The sequence below is a fragment of the Solanum stenotomum genome, chromosome 11 (genome assembly GCF_019186545.1).
Source record: "Solanum stenotomum isolate F172 chromosome 11, ASM1918654v1, whole genome shotgun sequence".
Classification (NCBI taxonomy): domain Eukaryota; kingdom Viridiplantae; phylum Streptophyta; class Magnoliopsida; order Solanales; family Solanaceae; genus Solanum; species Solanum stenotomum.
Genome location: NC_064292.1, coordinates 53,318,588 through 53,339,343, shown reverse-complemented (window position 1 = coordinate 53,339,343; position 20,756 = coordinate 53,318,588). Strand labels below are relative to the sequence as shown.

The 20,756-nt window shown below is 35.0% G+C and overlaps 4 protein-coding genes across 5 annotated transcripts; 2 read left to right on the top strand and 2 right to left on the bottom strand.

Annotated features, from left to right (window-relative positions):
* Positions 1 to 534: 534 nt before the first annotated feature.
* Positions 535 to 1,553, bottom strand: LOC125845212 (prohibitin-3, mitochondrial). Its single transcript, XM_049524668.1, has one exon. It carries the CDS (start codon positions 1,499 to 1,501, stop codon positions 662 to 664), a length of 840 nt encoding a protein of 279 aa, XP_049380625.1. The 5' UTR covers positions 1,502 to 1,553; the 3' UTR covers positions 535 to 661.
* A 1,156-nt stretch (positions 1,554 to 2,709) lies between these two features.
* On the top strand, positions 2,710 to 7,574 carry LOC125845222 (54S ribosomal protein L37, mitochondrial-like). Of its 2 annotated transcripts, none has more exons than XM_049524683.1 (2): positions 2,710 to 2,860; positions 6,964 to 7,574. In XM_049524683.1, exon 2 carries the CDS (start codon positions 6,975 to 6,977, stop codon positions 7,368 to 7,370), a length of 396 nt encoding a protein of 131 aa, XP_049380640.1. In that variant the 5' UTR covers positions 2,710 to 2,860; positions 6,964 to 6,974; the 3' UTR covers positions 7,371 to 7,574. The 2 variants fall into 2 exon arrangements, with proteins under 2 accessions (XP_049380640.1, XP_049380641.1); XM_049524684.1 differs by lacking the exon at positions 2,710 to 2,860 and adding an exon at positions 4,713 to 4,737.
* Positions 7,575 to 9,852: 2,278 nt separating this feature from the next.
* LOC125845200 (lanC-like protein GCL1) lies at positions 9,853 to 15,352 on the top strand. Its single transcript, XM_049524654.1, has 5 exons — positions 9,853 to 10,058; positions 10,892 to 11,082; positions 12,525 to 12,636; positions 13,720 to 14,190; positions 14,771 to 15,352. The coding sequence occupies exons 1-5, from the start codon at positions 9,900 to 9,902 to the stop codon at positions 15,110 to 15,112; spliced, it is 1,275 nt and encodes a 424-aa protein (XP_049380611.1). The 5' UTR covers positions 9,853 to 9,899; the 3' UTR covers positions 15,113 to 15,352.
* A 480-nt stretch (positions 15,353 to 15,832) lies between these two features.
* LOC125846068 (disease resistance protein RPM1-like) lies at positions 15,833 to 18,294 on the bottom strand. The gene is made up of 2 exons (XM_049525523.1): positions 16,102 to 18,294; positions 15,833 to 15,958 (listed from the first exon to the last, which is right to left on the bottom strand). Exons 1-2 carry the CDS (start codon positions 18,292 to 18,294, stop codon positions 15,833 to 15,835), a joined length of 2,319 nt encoding a protein of 772 aa, XP_049381480.1.
* Positions 18,295 to 20,756: the final 2,462 nt, after the last annotated feature.

Here is a 20,756-nt window from a genome sequence, read left to right as displayed (position 1 = left end):
TAGCCTATAAACATTGCAGTTCTACTTTATCGGAAACTTGGCTATATCCAACACTACCATTTAAGCTAAAAATCCAAACAAGCTTTATCTATCAATATGTAAAAGCACTGAGCCACCAAGTTACTTACTCGACAGAAGTAGTAGAGCTGGGGATACATCAAAAGAAACAAAGACATCTAATTTTAAGCTTTCCCAAAATAAAACTTATCAAATAAAACCTCAGAATCAGAACAAAAACGAAAGTTATCCAAATCGTAATGATTACGATACAATTGATGAAACAAAAGGCAAAATTCGGCAGCTTTTCTGAACTCATCAAAAGATACAACCTCAGAATCTGAACTCAAACGAAAATTATCCAAACATTACCATACAATTAATGAAACAAAAGGCACAATTTGGCAGCTTTTCCGAACTTATCAAAAGATACAACCTGAGAATCTGAACTCAAACGAAGATTATCCAAACATTACCATACAAGGCACAATTTGGCAGCTTTCCGAAAGAGAAATGACCTTAATTTATTCCTCCTGATTCTCTAACTTTATATTCCATTGTTTCTTGATCCCATTCAGCACATTTCATAGTAACTATTGAAGCAAATTAAATAGTACATGATCATTTTCAAAAAACACTCAACATAGTAAACCTAATTACCTACTCAACGTGTGGGGCTGAGACCGAGAAGCATGTTGCCTTGCTTAGGCAAGTAAGCCACATTGGGAGTCTTAGCCAAGGTTGAAGCAACCTCCCTCGACGCCTCGATTCTCCTGAGCTCAATCAACCCCATCCCAGCAGCTGCAGTAGCATCCGAAATCAACTTAGCTGACTCACTTTCTCCTTCAGCTCTAATAATAGCTGCTCTCCTCTCTTGCTCAGCCTTCATCACCACAAACTTAGACCGCTCTGCTTCCTGCTGAGCTACCTGCTTCTGCTCCACAGCCTTAGAGAACTCCGCACCATACGACAAGTGCGTAATCGCCACATCATCAAGCACAATATTGAAATCCTTAGCACGACGGATCAAACTCTCACGAACTAAAGCTGAGACTTGTGGACGCTCAGTGAGCAACTGATCAGCGTTGAATTGAGCTACGACGGCTTTCATTACCTCGTTACCGATCGACGGGAGAACCTTCTCGTCATACTCGAGACCTAGGTTTTTGAAAATATAGGGAAGACGTGAAACTTCCGGGCGTGAGAGGACACGGAGGGTGAGGTGGACCATCTGGAGATCCTTCGTGCCGGAGACGGAGGAGAATGTGTGGGGCCTAGTACGGATATCAAAGATGAAAGGCTTTTGAAGCCATGGAACGAGGAAATGAGTACCTTCGCCGACGGTATCATCGATGACTCCTCGGAATCGGTCGAAGAGGACGGCGCGTTGACCACCGTCAACGGTGTAGAGGGAGGAGTTGAGAACGGTGGCGCCGATGCCGAGACCGAAGGCGGCGCGTGCAATGTTCGTGAGGAATGATACTGCTGCTTGGTTGCTACCCATATTTTTGCTTTCACAGAAAGTTTGGGTTTTTGGAAGCTGGAGGAATGATGTAGAGGTTTTTTGATGAGAAGCCCTAAAACCCTAACTAATAAAACGGGTATGACCCGGAACAAATGGGTCAGAGGATATAGAGCGGACATGACAAAACCCGCAACTTATCAAGTATATGACCTTAAATAGATTCAAGATAAGGGTAGAAGATTAGTAGATAATCGAAAGTCATTCAATTTTCTTGATCAATATTGCAATTATTACTCTCTTACAATCTTATTCTTTGATTTTACTATCATATGTTGGTTCTTCTAATTCGACTACGGTATCTCTTCTTCTTTATTTTCACATGGCATCTTTATTACTATGTTTCCTTCTCATACTTGTTTTTAGTATACTCTACTTGAGTCGAGAGTCTACTAGACTCTCTATCTTCACAAGGTAAGGGGCGAGACTACATATATACCACTTTTTCAAACCCTACTTATGATATTATTGTTGTTATATACCTTAACTTCAACTATGCTTGATTTAGCATGATTCATTAGAAATGTTGTCCTATTTTTGTGAAAAATATTGTGAATGTCAAACGAAATCACTTTTACTAAGTAGAAAACACTCATCAATACTACTAGACTATTAAGGAAAAATTGTATGATATAGCAAATTATTAATTCAAATAAATGTTATAGTCATAGTTTAAAGCATTATAGTAAAAAAAATATGATAACAAAATTGCAAGATACTAAGCAAACAAAGAAACATAATAACAAAAAGATAATAACACATATTTAAAAAACACAACCTACACGATTACTTGATCGGTTCACTTGTATTTGTTCAATAAACTAAAAACTCATGCCTACTTCAAAAAAATAAGAAAAAATTTATCATTTAATTTCTAATTTATTTTTGTTATTATCTACCATAGTAGTTTTCAAAATATTCAAATTTATCATATTCAAATGTTAATAGGATAGAATTCTAATTTTTAAAAGGGGTGTTAAATCAAATACTGAACAATAAAAATGAACAGAGCAAATTACATAATTACACTTACTTATAGAAATGTTAATGTTGATTAAGTTTATTCTTTTCCCAATTACATAATTAAACTTAATTATAGAAATGTTAATGTTGATTAAGTTTATGCTTTTCCCAAAATGCCCTCAATAGAGTATGGATGTATTGAACCAATCAAAAGCTGTAGATTACCATAGAAGGCTCTTTGCTTAAAAAACCCTCTGCATATATAAACCCTACCAGCACTGTAATTTGATTCACTTCTAGCTCTCCTCCGCCTTCCCCTTCACTTCCCCCACCACCCACCCTCGTTTTTTCGCCTTCTCCGGTTCCGTCCCTATCTGGGTAAGCTACTTTTCGACTTTTCTTGATTTGATTCAGTTCTGTTTTGATGATTATGTAGTAAAAATTTGATCTTTTTCTTTTTTATTGTGTTTTTTTTTTGGGAATTTGTATGTGGGGTTTGAAGGGTTTGATTGATTACTGCGATTCTTGATTGTGTTGCTCATTTCTGTGTTTTTGTTGATATGTTAAACTGGTTTAGTTTTCTTCCTTATATGACATTGTTGAAATGTGTATTTAGGTTTTTTGTTTTTGGTTCTACTTGTTGATCACTGTGATTGTAGTTTAGGAAATTGATTCTGTTCTCCTTTGATTGCAATTTAGTCAAAATTTGATCTTTTTCCTTAATATTGTGTTTTGTTTTTGAAATTTGTATGTGGGGTTTGAGGGTTTGATTGATAACTGCATTTCTTTATTGTTTTGCCCGTTTCTGTGTTTCTGTTGTTGCATTTGAACTGGTTTTATTGTTGAAATCTGTATTTAGGGGTTTTTGATTCTACTGGTTGATTACGGTGATGGTAATTTAGTCAATTGTTATAGTAAAAGCGGTTGGGCTCCCATGAACCTTTAGTTACACTGTGGATCCATCAGTGACTTGGAACCATTGATTGTTAGGATAACCAGAACGACTCACTAACTGACTTAGAACCTGTGGTGGTTCAAACAGGAGTGCTGAAAACTCACAATACTATTATAAAAAATTCATATCTTATGAGTACCTATTCTTGTGGGAGGTAACAGGAACCATCGCAATAGTCAAGGTGACTGGACACCACTATTTTAAAAATAACATGTTTTATTGCCTTCTTTTAACACTCTATTTGGATAATTTTAGTATTATTTCATTATGTATCGTACTGTATTGTTATAATGAATATAACATTTGCATAAATTGCATCATTTTCCTTCATTACATAATGTTACGTATCAACAATTTGAATGATAAACCTATAGAAAAAGTAGGGTATGAGGTAGAGCTACTTAAAAAAGTGGTAAAAGATAAAATAAGCCAAGAAGACAAAATGAGAAAAAATAAACAAGGTAACGATGTCATCGCACCGAATTGGTCGTTACACAAAAATAAAACTTTTCGTTGTTCTCTAACATTGATTTTACAATCAAAACAAACACGCTGTAAGAGAAAATATATGCAGAAAAGATTACTACTTTGCAGTCATTATCACATGGAGAAAACAACACAACACATTATATGTAAAATTCATAAAGTAGTGTTGAATCCCGGAGCTCAAGGTTCATTTATACAGTGAGAGGAAGCACACAGAACATTACAACCCAATTCATAATTTGTTTAATTAACCATTAAATCCAAAAAGTAAATTGAGTTTTGATTACTTAAATTGAGTTTTGTAATGTTCTGTGTGCTTCCTCTCATTGTATAAATAAACCTTGAGCTCCGGGATTTGACACTACTTTATGAATTTTACATATAATGTGTTGTGTTGTTTTCTCCATGTGATAATGGCTGCAAAGTAGTAATCTTTTCTGCATATATTTTCTCTTACAGCGTGTTTGTTTTGATTGTAAAATCAATGTTAGAGAACAACGAAAAGTTTTATTTTTGTGTAACAACCAATTTGGTGCGATGACATCGTTACCTTGTTTATTTTTTCTCACTTTGTCTTCCTGGCTTATTTTATCTTTTACCACTTTTTTAGGTAGCTCTACCTCATACCCTACTTTTTCTATAGGTTTATCATTCAAATTGTTGATACGTAACACTATGTAATGAAGGAAAACATTATATTCACATGTGGTTCCTCTGTGAAGAGCTCATTGGATCTGGTGTCAATGCCAACAACTATAGAAACACAGTTTTTCAGTTCTGGAAACTTTATGATCCAAGACTAGATGCCGTTAAAGTGAGTTCTGTATGATTATTTTGTCTTTGTTTTTTTCCTACTATTTTGGAAATGACTCGGTAGCATACAAAAACATATACATACAAAAGAGAAGATAGTGGAGACACAGAAAGGAAGTTGGTGTTGCAGTGACTCTCTCATTAAGACTGGATCTTGCAAACGATGTTCCTCCTAGAAATCTATAGCATATATCTTTCTTATATATGCATTTTTGATTTTCTAATTAACTTACTTCAATATAAGAAAAGATTGTCCTTATTTTCTAATTATCTTGCTTCATGAAGTCTAAGCTTAAGGTCTTGTCGATTACTATATTCCTCTGTGTTCAAAATATGCCTCCCTTTTTGCTTTTCTTTTTTTCTTCTATACAAACAAATATCAATCTCTTGTCATCAATGCAGTACTAAATCTCTCACATGCTCGGTCTTTTTATGTTTATACTGTAGTTCAGCAAGAGAGATCGAGTTGCTACTATTATTTGGTGTTCAGTTTGCAACAACTTTTATGGTGTAATATCTTATTACGCATAAGTTTGTGATGATAGAAGCTTCTCAAGTTGAAGATTGAATTTAACTGATAATTTATTTTTTTGAAGATTGAGTTCCAGCAGGAGAATCTTAGGGATCGTTTGGTTGGAAACAAGTTATCCTGGGGCTAGCTATCCTGGGATAACTTATCCTACCATGTGTATGGGATAACTTATCCATCACTATGATATAAATGGTGGGATAAGTTATCCCAAACATGGCAACCAAACAACATAATTTTTTTTTTCCATCACTATTTCTTTATCCCTTCACTATTATTACTAATCCCTCACACCAAACGAGCCCTTACTGTTTGTTAACACTGGGTAACAGAAAAGGTGGTCTGGAAGTATGCCTAATATTTTCTTGAAAAATGCAGCCCCTGATTTGTATTATTGTTGTTGAGTATTTTAACTGATAACTTTCCATCACACTATTATTTGGAAGGATTAAGTTTTAGTTAAGTTGGTACATGTTTACTGGTTGTCCAATACAAGTGTTTTGGTCTTGTTGGATATTTGTGTCATTGAAAACTTCTAATAGTAGGGAACCTAAACCATCAAATATTGGATTGAGATGGGTTTAAATGGAGCATAAATGTGAGAATTCCATAATTGAGCCTAACTAGACGGGGATTGAGGCGTAGTTATTCTATTCTCACGAGATTCCAAGTGGGGTGTTTACTTCAGCTTTTACTTTTCCCTCTCTTCTTTATGTAGGTGAAGATATAAACATGAGAACAGAAGATCTTTGCAAGCAAATAGAACCTAAGGTTACTCTGAGATGTTTGTTGCTGTTGTTGTTGTCGTCGTCATCGTTGTACTCTTGCATTTGGTCCAATATATGATAAGAGTCTTTTAGGTTGTTAGAAATTTATATGTCAGTAACATGTGTAGAACTTCTCATGCTACAGAACTTAAATTTTCAAATGTTGGATTGAGACAGGTTTAACTGGAGCGACATGAAAAATGAGAACTCATATTGTCTAGCTCACCGATATTAGAATTAAGGCATAGTTGTCTTCTCAAGAAGGATTCCGAGTAGGGCTTTTACTTTTCCCTCTCTTTTTGTGGTGAAAACATAAATATGAGAACCGAAAGATCTTTGCAACCAAACAGAACCTAAGGTCTCTGTGAAGAAAAACATTAGTGCTTTACATGGTCTTTGATACATGAGCAATTTACTCCTAACAGCTCTCAGTCAAGGTCCTCATGAAGGCCTTATAAGTTATAACACGTCAGGCAACAACTAGTGCATTTAGTGCAACAGTGTACATAGTCTTTATTGTCAAGAAATTGCTTAGCGCTATGGACTAAATCTGGACATTGTTGAGTATTAGATTAGGTAAAGTTTTCCATGGAAGACACTGAGGATTTTGTAGGAGCAAGCAAGGACTAGCAGCGTCTTGAGAGGTCTACTGTGCTTATTATCGTATATTCTTTCTCTGTACTGACTCAGATATATTTAAATATCAATACATTCCTCTGGCTGTGTTTTTGGTTGCATTAAACTGTTAAGTGGTCAATCTCGTCAGTGTTTTTTGCCCCTTCTAACATGCAAGCGTTCTCTTGAGCTATTATTGAGTTTGTTTTTGTCCTTCCCTATTTATTAGGGCATTTTGTTGAATTTGACAAATGTTGAGTTAGTAACAGCGCAAAAAATTACGTTTTGACACTATTTATACTGGTTGATGCTGCAGGGGCAAGGATTATGGCATTAACTTACATCAGATCATTGAGAAACGTTAACTTTCATGAGGTTATTCAAATAGGAGGTTGTAGAACATTTGCTGTTGGAGGTGGTAAAAAGAAAGGTGGAAAAGGTGGTGCAGCTGGAGATGGTCCAAAGGCATCAACAATTAGCAAGGAAGTCAAGGCCAGTACAGTAGTCGGGGCAAATATTCTCAAGGATGGAGCCGATCCAAAAGTGTTGCCCGACTCAGAATACCCTGATTGGCTGTGGCACCTGCTGGATAAACGCCCGGCACTTAGTGAACTGAGAAGGAAAAATCTCGAGTCTCTCCCTTACGATGACCTCAAACGTTTTGTCAAGCTGGATACCCGAGCTAGGATCAAGGAAAACAACTCTGTTAGGGCCAAGAACTGAAATTTCTGCCAGAAGTGGTATATGTTCTGGAGACTATTTTTACCTGGAACTATAATTTGTTCTGTTGTGATAGAATACATTATTTAGAAGTTAACAGCAGTTTTTTATCTGCGTTACTCTTGATTTCCTTAAGTTCTTGTTACTATTTTGAACATAATTGAGCTCTTAGTTAACAGAATTTCGATATTTTTTGTCGTCCGCTCACTTTTACTTGTCATGTTTTGATTTACGATTCAATTTGACTAATCTTCGGAGATAAATTGAATTAGATTAATTCATTATTTAGAATTTTGATATTTGAAAGCTATATGAAAAATATTATAAGTTGCAATCCTTCTCATATTAATATGATGAACAAATATCATAAAATATTGGTCATAATCCATACACTTTGATTCTCGAGAAGCTAAATGTGAATGAAGAGAGTAGTAGGTTTTATAAGAATAGACAGTTTCTAAGAATATAATATAGATATATTTTAAGGTAAAGATATAAGAACAAACTTTATGTCGATACCAACAAGCTTTTGATAAGAACAGACTTATGTTGATACCAACAAGGTTCTGATGGAACAGTAAGTATTTTTTCATGTTTAATTAAAATTTTCAAAATTGAATTATGTGTATGTCGATATAAATTAAGATTTAATTGGATTCAATGTGAATATCAAACGAGTGTGAAAATAAAAGAAAAACTTTATGCCCAGATGTGTGAATTACCAACTTAGTTCTTTTGTTAACCTACTACAAAATTTTCAAATTATAATGATATATTAAGATAAAAAGAAACACGTTGAGATTATTGATAAAGCTTAGCCATAGTTAGAATAAATAATTATGATAAATTGCAGTAAACTAATGACGTTTGATTTTGTAACTTTGTACCGTTCACACATAGAGAACCTTTTTGTATATAATCCATATATAGTTAGGTCAAAAAATTCATGTTTAATTTGAGGTTAAGAGATTTCAACACATGATTTGGTATCTATCCTTCATTTTTTATGAAAAAAATCATGTGTAACAATATGGTAGGTACATAATTCTACCAACATGGATTGTGTAGTGCAGGAGACTGCTTCACTCTTAACCAAAGGTCTCAAACTCGAGCCTTGATATAGAAAAAATCACGTTGAAAGCGTCACCCTCAAATGGTGGTGCAGTGTTTGAACTGCTTCACCCTTAATCAGAGAATTCGGGTTCGAGCCTTGAATATGGAAAAAATCATGTTGGAAGCGTTACCTTCGAATGAGTTCTGTAGTGCGCGATCCGAATTTAGGAATTTAATCGGACTCTATTGTGAACTCCAGATATCAATAGGAAACCAAAAAAAAGGGTACATAATTCTAAATGCACCAATTAACTCCTTTCAAAACACTTTGTTATATATTTATTATTATGCACAACTTCATCGTATATTTTCACCTTTAAATCATTATCCAAAATTATTATAAAAATATATAAATATCGTATTTTAGCTTTCCAATTTGATCACGTGAAATGCATGATGTACCCCCCCATAAAAACATAATCCAAACATAATCATTTTTTTGTTGCATTAATAGCCACAAATAAAATATCCCACCCACCCACTTTTCTCACATGCCTAATTTCAGAATTGTACCCTCAAATTCCCATTTACCAAATAGCCCCCACAACTTTATCATATCCAATAGATATATCGCTCTATCTCCACAGGGTAGTAAATTTATCATTATTTCGACTGTGTTATAAGAAGCTTTAGAAAAGTCGAAATAGGAGGGCTTGGTGGGCTTACTATTTAAATATTTTCAATAGTAATTCACTCTGCACTTGACTATCTAATATCGTGAGCACGATTATGAATAAGTATTTCTTTCCAATCTTTTCGTACTAGAAAAAAGATTTCTTAATACTCCAATATTTTATTTTACTGTTAACAAAATAATTTATAATCATATAATCTTTCACATAAATTAAGACGAATAAACGACCACGTTTAAAGTTTGTTTCTTATCCCATGAGGTTTCTCATTGATGTCACACAGGTGGCGTAGTGTCATCCTTACCTTCTATCTGTCACTCACAAAGACGGTGCAGGAGTGGAGAAATAGAAATGGTAAAATTATATTATATATTTTAAAAAAATTAAAATAATATTATTATTATTATAAAAATTGATATAATATATAAATTGTCATGTATGATATAAATATGTCATTTATTTAATTTTATATAAATTAAATGTCGATTTATACACATTCAAAGTTACACTGCATAAGCATCAGTTGAGGCCAAATTAAAAGACGTTCACTTAATTGATGGGACCCACTGCCAACTCTTCTACCTCTTAAACTCTCTCACTAATTTGATTACTCATTATTATCCCTCTGATAAAGTGGCACGTGTCCACCGCATCACCGTGTACCCCTTTTATCTCCTACAATCGCATGTATTCCGCTTTTCACCACTATAAAAAGGCATCCACGTAACAGAAAAAAATTTAATTTGAAGAACAATAATAACAATTTTTCAGTTCCATTTTCAGAAATATGTCTTCTTCAGTAGTGCAATTAACTGCTTCACAGAAAAACAACAGTGATGATGGAAATGAACGGGTTGATTCTGATCAACATCATCAGCCTACGGCTCACAATGTTTCTCACACTTCTGAAACTTTTCTCCAAGCTGCAATCTCTCTCAAAGATCAGGTGAGTTATTATCAGTTGAGATTTGCTTGAAAATTGTAGTTGCTTGCTTATATGATACCGTGCATTGATTTTGCATTAATCAAGCTTAGAAAAACGAGATTCAGTTGTGAATTTGTAGCTAAATAGAGTAATTAATAGAGTTTTTTTTGATAATTTGTTGCTAATGGATCAAGTTTTTTGTAATATCAGTATAAGAAAAAACTAGATTCGGTAATTAATTGAATATTTTGGTAATTTGTTGCTTATTTGTCAAGTTTTGTAATATAACTACAAGAAAAAACTAGATTTAGTTACGAATTTTGTAGCTAACTAGAGTAATTAGTAGGATTTTTTAATAATTTGTTGCGATCAAGTTTTTGTAATATATCCGTACAAGACAAAACTGGATTCGGTTATGAATTTTGTTGTTAATGTGGTGCTAGATAGAGCAATTAATAGAGTATTTTTTTCTGGCAACTGTGTTTATTGATCATTTGAGCTAATTGTTGGTAAAATATACTGTAATAATGTGTTTGAGTTTGAGTTTGAGATCAGCAATCTTTTGCTAAATTTATGTAGCGGATTTTTTTTCCTCAGCTAGGAAAATTGAGAAATTCTAGTTTTCGTGAAAACTGAACTAAAATTAAGGAGATCGGAGACTTTCTCATTTTATTTTGCCGGAAAATCCGCCGGAAATTGTCATAGTACGGAGAAGTTCATGAGAACTACTGTATATATCCATTTTCCTGTCGAAAAACGCCGGGAAATAGTTATTTTCCGGTGTAAATTTGCGTAGTGCGGGGCGATTTTGGCAACTGAATGCTGAATTTTGTGTGATTCTGTGATGAATTCAGGTAGTAGAAATGACATGGAAAGAAAACGGAAGGAGTGCCGGCAGCGTCACAGATCCGACGATGTATACAGGTTTGCTAGGGACGGCGTTTACCTGTTTGAGGTCGTACGAGGCCACCGGTGATCGGAAGGACTTGGAATTGTGCTCGGAGATAGTTGACGCGTGTGCCGACCTTGCACGCACAGTCACGAGGTTCCTACTTTTTCCTCCTTTAATTTTTTAAATCAACTTAATCCTATTACTCAATTGAATGAGTAATTAATTGATGTTAATTGAACTTAAGAACGTTCATTTGCTACTCTGGAACAAAGGAATATCTTTTTAAACTATAAGACTACGTCAAGAGTTGGTGTAGGGCCGATTTATTAGAGAAAATAATAGGGGAAGTGAACAGATACCCATTTAAGTTATGTCTTAGGTTGTAAATAAAAAAAATGCACGTTTAATTACTTCGGAACAACTTTAAATATGCGGTATCTAAAGTTAGTCAAGCTTTTCTAGCTAAAATTCCAACAAAAATGATTTACGAATAGTACTATGAAATGTATGGGAAGGCTGAATACAAAGTTTCTTCTGAGTTTTCAGACTTATTAATGGTGACTAGATAGTGACAAAGCATGCTAGGAAAAAATGTACTCTAATTCCTTGTTTTCTTAGCTTTATATTTTAGTGTGTTTCTCTGTGCTGCTCCAAACATGTATTAATGAAATGAGAAACTGCTACTGCTTTCTTTGTCAAAAATTGAATTCTGACGACTGGTTCTTTGATGAGTAAAGTCTATTTTTGTGGAAATTGTAAAAGAGAACAACTGGGTTAGATATAATTTTGTACAGACAAAAGAATCACATCTTGGATAATAGTATCATGCTAGTTTGGTCTTTGCAAGAACTGTCGCCGTCACTCCCTAGAACTTGAGAATCAGATGCATTTTTGAAAGATATACCTTAAGATATCTCCAAAAGACACATGCTAAAATATTGAAGCATGAGATGTGTAACGTGGAGCAATCAAATCTACACCTTTGTGGAACTCTCCCTCCGCCCCTCTACTGGTCGCGAAGTTTGAGAAGAAAGAAAAACGTTTTTAACTTGTGGTCTAAAATGAATCTGGATATTTGTGTGACTATTAAATGAGATGTGTAACGTGGAGCAATCAAGTCTACACCTTTGTGGAACTCTCCCTCTGTCCCCCTCTCCATTCATGCTACTGGTTGCGAAGTTTAAGAAGAAAGAAAAACGTTTTGAACTCGTGGTCTAAAATAAATCTGGATATTTGTGTGACTATAAAATCATCTTATTAAAGATAAAATGGAAGAATGAAAGTTGATTTGTTTTTAATATATAGATAAGTCATTATTTTGCGACAAACTAAAATGAAAATTGTATCACATAAATTGGGACAAAGAAAATAGTATAGTACTTATAATAGAATACTGAACGATATGGTACATGTATCATACGCGAGCTTGATCTTTTGATCTTTGGGAGCCCACTAGTGATTGAAATCGAATTTAGTTGTGAGTTTGGAGCTATGATTTTAGTGTGTAGAATTCATTTACTTTAAGTCTTTATTTTTGGGTCATTAAATATCTAATAGTTCAAATGTTTCTTATCTTTGAACTTTTTTGGGACCAGACATGTGACTTTTCTGTGTGGAAGAGGAGGGGTCTATGCTCTTGGTGCTGTTGCTGCCAACTATTGTGGGGACCAACACAAACGTGACTTGTATTTGAACCATTTCCTTGAGGTACCAAACACAATCCTATTATGATTTCGTCATTTTTCCTTCGATCGGTGTAAAGATAATTGAGCTTACCAAACATATTTTTTATGAAGTGCTTTTCTTAAAACATATCCATTTGGTATTAATTGACTTCATATGAGTTGCTTCACTAGATATGGGGAGACAGGAAGAGTAAATGGCATGTTACTGTAAATTTTGGGAAGCTAATGTTTAGGGGCGACTCAACATAATTAGAGACCTAAAATCTAAATAAACTTTATCTGTATTTCTTTTTTTTTCTTAACTTTTAGATGTAAATTATTACTTAATATCAGCAATAGATCATTTTTGCTCAACTTTGGGATGCCATGTTCATCAGAGAATGCTCTACGTCCTTTAGATAGTTGGGACAATGTAGATGGGATATTAGGGACACTCCTGAAGGTTTCCCTTGCCATAGAGGGATAAACTGAAAATGACAATGTGAAGAGTTATAAATCTGTTGCACTGCAAACTTTATCCTAGTTGTGATGAATAATTTGTCAAGTAAACCTGAATGGCAGGAGAGACTTCTTTATTTATGTTTATTGGATTGGTAATTTCCAATTGGAGATGATTGGAATTAACATTGTCTGCTCGTAACTGGTTGTTCTCTGCAGCCATTCATTTTATTTTGAGAGGGGTTAGAAACTGTTAACTTAGAAGATCGTTTTATATAAATGACTTGCACTAGGTAAACTGGTAAAGGCCAACATGACCAAATCATACTTGTAAAGGATTTCACAAATTCTAAGGATGGCATATAATGTATAATACTTGTTCTTGGTAATTGCTTAGGGAAAACATTTGACCTGGTGAGGAAGAAAATATTTTCTAGAGACATGCTTGCGTGGTTAGTTATATGCTTGCAAATCAAATGCACTGGAGAATCCTCAGCATTAGCACTGGTTTATTCTTCCATGTGGAACCACATAATGTAATGGTGATTGCTTCAGCATCTAATGCAAAAATATATCTCATTATGTTGTTGTCATTGCTTTAGCCTCTACATCATCTACGTCCAGATGCCTCTCCGCTACTGTAATCTGTCTTGTTTATTACTTTCAGGTAGCACAAGAGAGAGCCCTTCCTGTTGGACCTGAAGATGGAGGCTTTGGAATGTCATATGACCTCCTTTATGGACGAGCTGGCTTCTTATGGGCAGCATTGTTTATCAGGAAGTACTTGGGAGTGGAGTCAGTACCAGAAGATTATCTTATGCCTGTGGTTGAAGCAATACTAGCAGGAGGGAGAGCAGGGGCATCTGATAACCCCGCATGCCCTCTGATGTATAGATGGCACGGGACAAGGTATTGGGGTGCAGCTCACGGCCTTGCTGGTATTCTTCACGTATTACTTCATTTTCCTCTCTCTCAAGAAGATCTTGAAGATGTTAAGGAAACCTTAAGGTACATGATGAGCAATAGGTTTCCCCACAGTGGTAATTATCCTGTCAGTGAAGGGAATCCAAGAGACAAGCTGGTACAATGGTCCCATGGTGCCACAGGCATTACCATTACTATGTGCAAAGTATCTGAGGTTAGTACCTGTTAGATTGAGGCAATGAGCTTTTTCTAGTTATACTTATACCCCGTACTTATAATCAGTGACATATTCAAAGAAAATAAGAATTAACTACAAAAATGTTAAGCATGTTCTTATTCCCTTTTCCTGTGTTCAATCTGGGATTTTCTGGACTTCTCCAAACCAATATTGGGTTTCTATTAAGGTTCTTATTTGAAAAGTTGGAGAAGCATCCCGTCTCTTGGGCTGCTCGAGCCAGGGATAGAGGTGGATGGATGCAAAGGGGTCTTAATTAAATTTCCTTGTAAGAAAATTATGCTGTGGACAATATGTGTACATATATCTGTTAAATTCCTTGCATAAAGGGCAGAGTGAGCCATATGAAGGTGATTAAAAATTGTTTTAGGTTGCAAGTTTGAATTTTAAGCGTGGTACTCTTGCATTTTTCTGAATCCTCTTGCTAGAATTTCTGATTCTACTACTATGACCGGGAAAAGGAGAACAAGAAAGAGTATCATATTGTTACAATTTAGTGAACAAAGTAGTGAAGAATGACGATGAACAATGACTTATATTTTTTTTTCTTCTGCCGCAGGTACTATCAGATGATAGGGAGTTTCGTGGTGCTGCAATAGAAGGTGGAGAGGTAGTGTGGAAAAGTGGGTTGGTCGAGAGAGTGGGACTTGCGGATGGTGCATCTGGAAATGCTTACGCGTTCCTTTCCCTGTATCGGCTAACTGGGGAGAGTATATACGAAGAAAGAGCAAAAGCTTTTGCAAGCTGCTTGTATCAAAATGCAAGAACGATCATGAACGAAAGGCATCGCAATGAAGCAGATCATTCCTACTCCCTTTTCCAAGGATTAGGTGGTGTTGCTTGTTTCTTGTTCGACTTACTTGCACCGAAGAATTCCAGGTTCCCAGGCTATGAACTTTGAACTGATCTTGTTTTGAGTTTAGAGAGTTTGGCTAACATAAGGGGAAAAAAGAAGGCAAAGTAGTAATTTCATACTGCAAGTTTATATAAGGTCAATCAAAAGGGTGGAAAGTGGAGTAATACTCTCTTGATTCCTGGTGTGACAAAATACTAGTACGCTATTCAAACACGAATCTTGTATATATTTGATGTTTATGTACCACTTTTTTAAGATCTGTTAACGACCCCTTTTGCCTGCTCCTATGCATTCTGCTACATATTTTGTGTTCTTCTGAATAGCAAGAGTAATATTGCCTCTGAATTCTTCGAATATTAAAGAGAAAACGTGGTGAACTCAGATTATTACATGGTAAATACATATGTTGAACTACAAATAAGCTTAGAAAATATGGTACTTGATCAATAGGACACTGTTTCTCTTCTGTTGCATATCTTATTCCTATCTGCCTTCCATCTTTTCTACTAGTCTTCTACATAAACTCTGGGAACATGAGCAATTTTCCAGTAATCCCCACTTTGACTGCTCTTAAGCTGCACAGTTACTGACAACTTTTTAGAAATTTTTTCAAGTGAAAGATACTGAAGCTTGCTCAAATGCTCAATCCCAAAGGGCAACTCCTCCATTAATCTGCAGTTGCGCAGTTGAAGCTCTTCAAGAAAAGGCATTGCACCCTTTTCCACTTTCATTTGTCTCAGTTTTGTAGAGTTCCAAATACATAGTTTATTCAGTTTCTTGAATCCACCTGCCCTGAACCTCAATTCTTCGCCTTCGTAGGCCAGGTCTAGCACGAGGTTCATAAGGTTGGGCAAATCTTGAAGAATGTCTAGTGCATTGTCCATTAACTTGCTCCATTTTAGAGTAACAGTGGTTAAGGCATGAAGAGTGGTCATCCATTGTGGAAACCTCTCTAAACGACCTTCGAAGATTAATGTTCGAAGGGATGAGTGTGTAGAGGAAAGGGGATAGTGCAAATCAATAATATCACTCACCCCATAAGATGAGATAGTTAGTTGCTGAAGATTTATCAACTTGTCAAGGGAAGAACAAAGATCCCTCCCATGTTTTCTTCTCAGCCTCGCGATGAATAACATTCTTAGTCTTGTTAACTTTCCCAATTCGATCACTGTGGTTGTTGTGGCATTGATAAGATTCACCGCTTCTAAGGACACCAGGGTCCCTATCTTCTTAGGAGCTTTGAAACCATGAAAAAACCCAGCACCACGTCGATAAACGAAGATATGGCAAAGGTACTGAAGGTTGAGTATCTCAACAGGTAATTTTTCTACCAATGTGTCCCTTAGGTCCAAGAACTCAAGGCTCTCTAGCTTCCCTATTGATCCTGGCAGGTGTTTTATCTTAGTACTCCTCAAGTTTAGAAACTTGAGATGAAACAATTCAAAGACTCCTTCAGGGATTTTCGTCAACGGGGCTTCTGTCAAGTCTAACACCTTGAGTAGTTTAAAACTGCCTGATAACAGCTTCTGCAAGAATGAATTAGAGACAGAATCCGATGACCCGAGGGTTATTAGAGAGTGAAGATGCTTAAACTGATCAATGCCTTGTATATCATTAGCCAACTGATCATGGATTACAAGATGTCTGATTTTGTGAGGCTTCCTTGTAGTTTCTTCACCATTAGCTGTAGTTGTTGTGACCCTTTCTGGTGATTTAGAAAGAATGATCTCATACCACAAGTTATGGATGGTGAAGGAGTCTAATCTTCCATTAGAGTACCTTTCAGCAACTTGGATCAAGCTTCTGTTTGCGAGTTCGTTGAGATAGCTATCAGCAACTTGTGCTATTGCTTTATCTTCTCTTTCAAGGACAAATCCTTGTGCTACCAACAGTCGAATCAGTCTCACCTTATCGATGACATAATATTTTGGAAATATGCTCAGATAAGTGAAACAAGACTTGAGATAGAAAGGCAGATCTTGATAACATAGATTGAGTAGCCTTTCGATATGCTCGTCTTTGCTATAACTACCTTGTAGCTTGTCAACAAGGCTGTTATAAAACATCTCCCACGCCTCTGTTCTGTTCCGTTTTGTAGCCAGTGCACCAGCAATCACCAAGATAGCCATTGGCAAACCGTTGCATTTTTCTATGATGTCTTTGGAGACTTGAACCAATGATGGAGGACAGAGTAGGCTGCCTGAGAATGCCTTTCTGCAGAAAAGAATCCAAGATTCTTCTTCAGACATAGGGTTCATTTTATAGAAATGACTATGACAACCAGGTTCTAAACAGATGGTATGTATATCAGCATTACGCGATGTGATGATGACCCTACTGCCACAGTTTTCAATAGGAAACATGCCTTTGAGCGCCCTCCACGAGCGAACACCAGGGACATCATCAAGGACAACAAAGTACCTTGATGACTCAAGGACATCTTGAATGAACTCTGCCAACATGTCGGAATCCATGGCGTCAATTGCTCGACGAGATTGGTCATTTTCTGGAGTAATTATACTCCTTAATAGCTCCTTAACAGTAGAAAACCTTGAAACCTCAATCCACACTATACAATTGAAATGCTTCTTCACTGAAGCATCATCATAGACTTTCTTTACCAGGGTGGTTTTCCCTATACCTCTTGCTCCAATTACACAATACAATTTCCACTCCGGATCATCGGAAAGTAGCCAATCAAGAAGCACTGATTTATAATCCTCAACGCCTACAAGATCTGCATCATCGTCAAGAGGTACGTCTTCATGGCTGCTATTACACAATGTATCACCTGTTATAACACCATATTTCTGAAGAAATGTTCTATGTCCTGCAGAAATGACGATGACTCGGGCCTCGATACCTTCCAACAACATCGAAAGGTTATCATTTTGAACTTCAAACTTCTTCTCATACATTAAAGAATGATGATCAGGTTTCTTCCATGTCCATGTTCCCTTTTCTTGATAATTGCTGCATGTGACAACATGTTTTTCAAGAATGTCTTGAACATCATGTGCAAGATCTTGTACTTGCTTGATCCATAATTGTAACTCATCATCTTCTTCGTCTTCGTTTGCATCGGCTACCCTTGAAAAAGCCTTCATTTTTTCAAATGCATCTCTGATATAAACTATTTCTTCTTGAAAATTTGCAAGAAACTTTTTTCCAGGATGGAGCAAAGCTGAAAGTTTATGTACCAGAAAGGTAACAGCACTCTCTGCCATTTTTTTTTTCGCGCTAAGTATATACTATTACTAGTTTCTTTAGCAAATTTATGCAAGATGATGGTATATGATTAATGGAGTTTGGTGATCAATTTATGTAGATTAAACTTTGAATTTGTGTTTTGATTATTGCAATTTGCAAGGTTAAGAAATATTTTACTGCAAGTTACTATTTTTATATTCATTGTGCTATAATATTAAGCTGACTTTGAGCCCTTTTATGGTTTTAACGTGGCTAGTAATTTGACAATTGATTCGATTGACTACAGGCAGTATACAAACGTGGTTAGGTCAACTTGAATATTTGCAATCAGAATGTATATTATATGCTTCTTTTGTTAAATCTGAGCTAATATGAGAGAGATAATTGAATACGGGTGGAGCTACATGAAGTCTAGGAGGTTCATCCGACAGTTGTTCATCCTGTATTCTTAAGATACTTAGAACAAAAACTTTGAAGAACTTGACAAGAAATAATAAAGTTTAAAGAGTATTTTCAAAACTAGAAAATAAAACCAATAGTAGACAAAATATAGAATAAGAAACAAATTAGAAACAATACACAAATGTTTTTTCTCAAAGAAGAAAATCGAGTCCACTGAATGTTCAGTGTCCCCTTAAGGAAATTATTTCTCTCAAGTACCCGAGGTTCATGGAATATATCCTTCCAGGATAGAACTATCTTATTCATCGGTGTATCGGTACCTATAACCACGGTGTCAGCGAACCATTCAACGGCAGTAAAGTACACTTAGTATACTAGTTTTAGTAGTAGTAGAAGAAGTCCAGAAAATTGGTTCTCATAAAATGAGAGGAAATCCCTCTGTTTATAGACAACAAAGGGTAGTGTGAAAAGGCTCTTATTGTATCTTACCGGAAAGGTCACAGACTTTTGGAAAAGTCACAATCTTTCGAAAATGTCATAATCTTTCATAAAAGTCACAATTTTTCATAGAAGTCACAATTCTTCGTAAAAGTTATAACTTTTCATTAAAATCACAATTCTTCATAAAAATTACAACTCTTTGTTTTTCATTCACACCTTTTAAAACCCAACAAAATGTACTTAGTTGATCATCTTTTGGCATCCCCAATCCCCATCTCCAGAACCCCACCTGCTTCACCTTCGTTCTGAAATAATATTTCTTTGCTTACTTATTAAATGTCAAAAAATAACCAAATTTTTAAATATCTTTAGAGAAAAACATTTTCCTTCTTCCAAAATACACCTTTTACTATCTCAAAATAGACATACATGCTGTGAGAAACGTCAAAATGCTTCAATAAATACATTATTAATGGTGTATTTTCTTTTATAATATTTTATATTATATTATGCTCTATATTAAAACATATGTATATATATGTTAATTTTAATAAATTATTTTATTTTTTGTCGTTTTATAATTTAATGCATTAGAATTTTGAAGAATAAGCTAATAATATAATTATAAAGAGAAAGTAGTATATGTGGCAAATTATTAAGAGGCAATATAGAATCCTTATATAAATAAGGACAAATTGAGAATAAATATAAGGTAATGATGCGATTATATCAAATTAATCATTGCATAAATGATTACATATCAATTGATTCGATAATATTATAGGATAAAATTTAAAATAACATATATGTATGGACAAATAACTCTTGCGAAGCAAAGATAATATTTTTTAGTATTTGAAAAGAAAGCAGGAAAAGCAAACACACTATGAGGTGGGATATATTGGGATGGTCAAGCGGTGAGAATGTTGAATAGGTGAGAAGATATAATAAACTTGAAATATCGCTTATGAAACTTGTATTAAAAATATACTTTTTTCATTTTTAATCAACTTTTTAAATAAAAAATTCTAATCAACCAAACCTAGAAAATTTGAAAATATTTTCTGAAATAAATTTGAAAAGGAGGGAATACTCCAATGGTGACAAAGGAGGGAAATTGTAAGGATATGGTTATTCTTATCTTACCAACTTTCTTGCACTTTATATGGCTGACAACTTACTCATGATTTGTCTAAACTTTATAAAGGGGGTTTGTGGGGAGCGGGGGTGGGGGTGTGAAGTTGCAAGGCTAGCAATGACGAGGGTCTCAATTTCAGGTTTGATTAATTCAGATTTACGTCATATATAAAATTTATAATTTTTTAGTTTTCATTGTTTAAATTCGTATGTTCTAACTAAAAGTGGAGAAATTTCATTCAACCTGATAATAGTCATTTTCTCAATTTTAAAGTACCTTCCTTCCCTTGGTAGACTTAATAGTGAAGGTCAAGGTGTATGTGGTCCAATTTGAGTCATTTAGGGAAGAAAAAAAGATCAAATTGATTAAGACAATTTGTTAAATATTCCATATAAACTAAGTAAAAACCTTACCTATATATTAAGATAAGCTTAGAAAGACTATGTTTGAGTTAGAATTTCAAGATTTTATTTCACAATATTGCAAAGAATTTAGAAT

Bases quoted from the DNA above. Each gene is read 5' to 3' on its own strand.
- LOC125845212 (XM_049524668.1), bottom strand. From the start codon at position 1,501: ATGGGTAGCAACCAAGCAGCAGTATCATTCCTCACGAACATTGCACGC.
- LOC125845222 (XM_049524683.1), top strand. From the start codon at position 6,975: ATGGCATTAACTTACATCAGATCATTGAGAAACGTTAACTTTCATGAG.
- LOC125845200 (XM_049524654.1), top strand. From the start codon at position 9,900: ATGTCTTCTTCAGTAGTGCAATTAACTGCTTCACAGAAAAACAACAGT. The intron at 10,059-10,891 runs GTGAGTTATTAT...TGATGAATTCAG, and splicing joins CAATCTCTCTCAAAGATCAG to GTAGTAGAAATGACATGGAA. The intron at 11,083-12,524 runs GTTCCTACTTTT...TTTTGGGACCAG, and splicing joins CTTGCACGCACAGTCACGAG to ACATGTGACTTTTCTGTGTG.
- LOC125846068 (XM_049525523.1), bottom strand. From the start codon at position 18,294: ATGGCAGAGAGTGCTGTTACCTTTCTGGTACATAAACTTTCAGCTTTG. The intron at 15,959-16,101 runs GTGAGTGATATT...TCTAAAATGGAG, and splicing joins TAACTATCTCATCTTATGGG to CAAGTTAATGGACAATGCAC.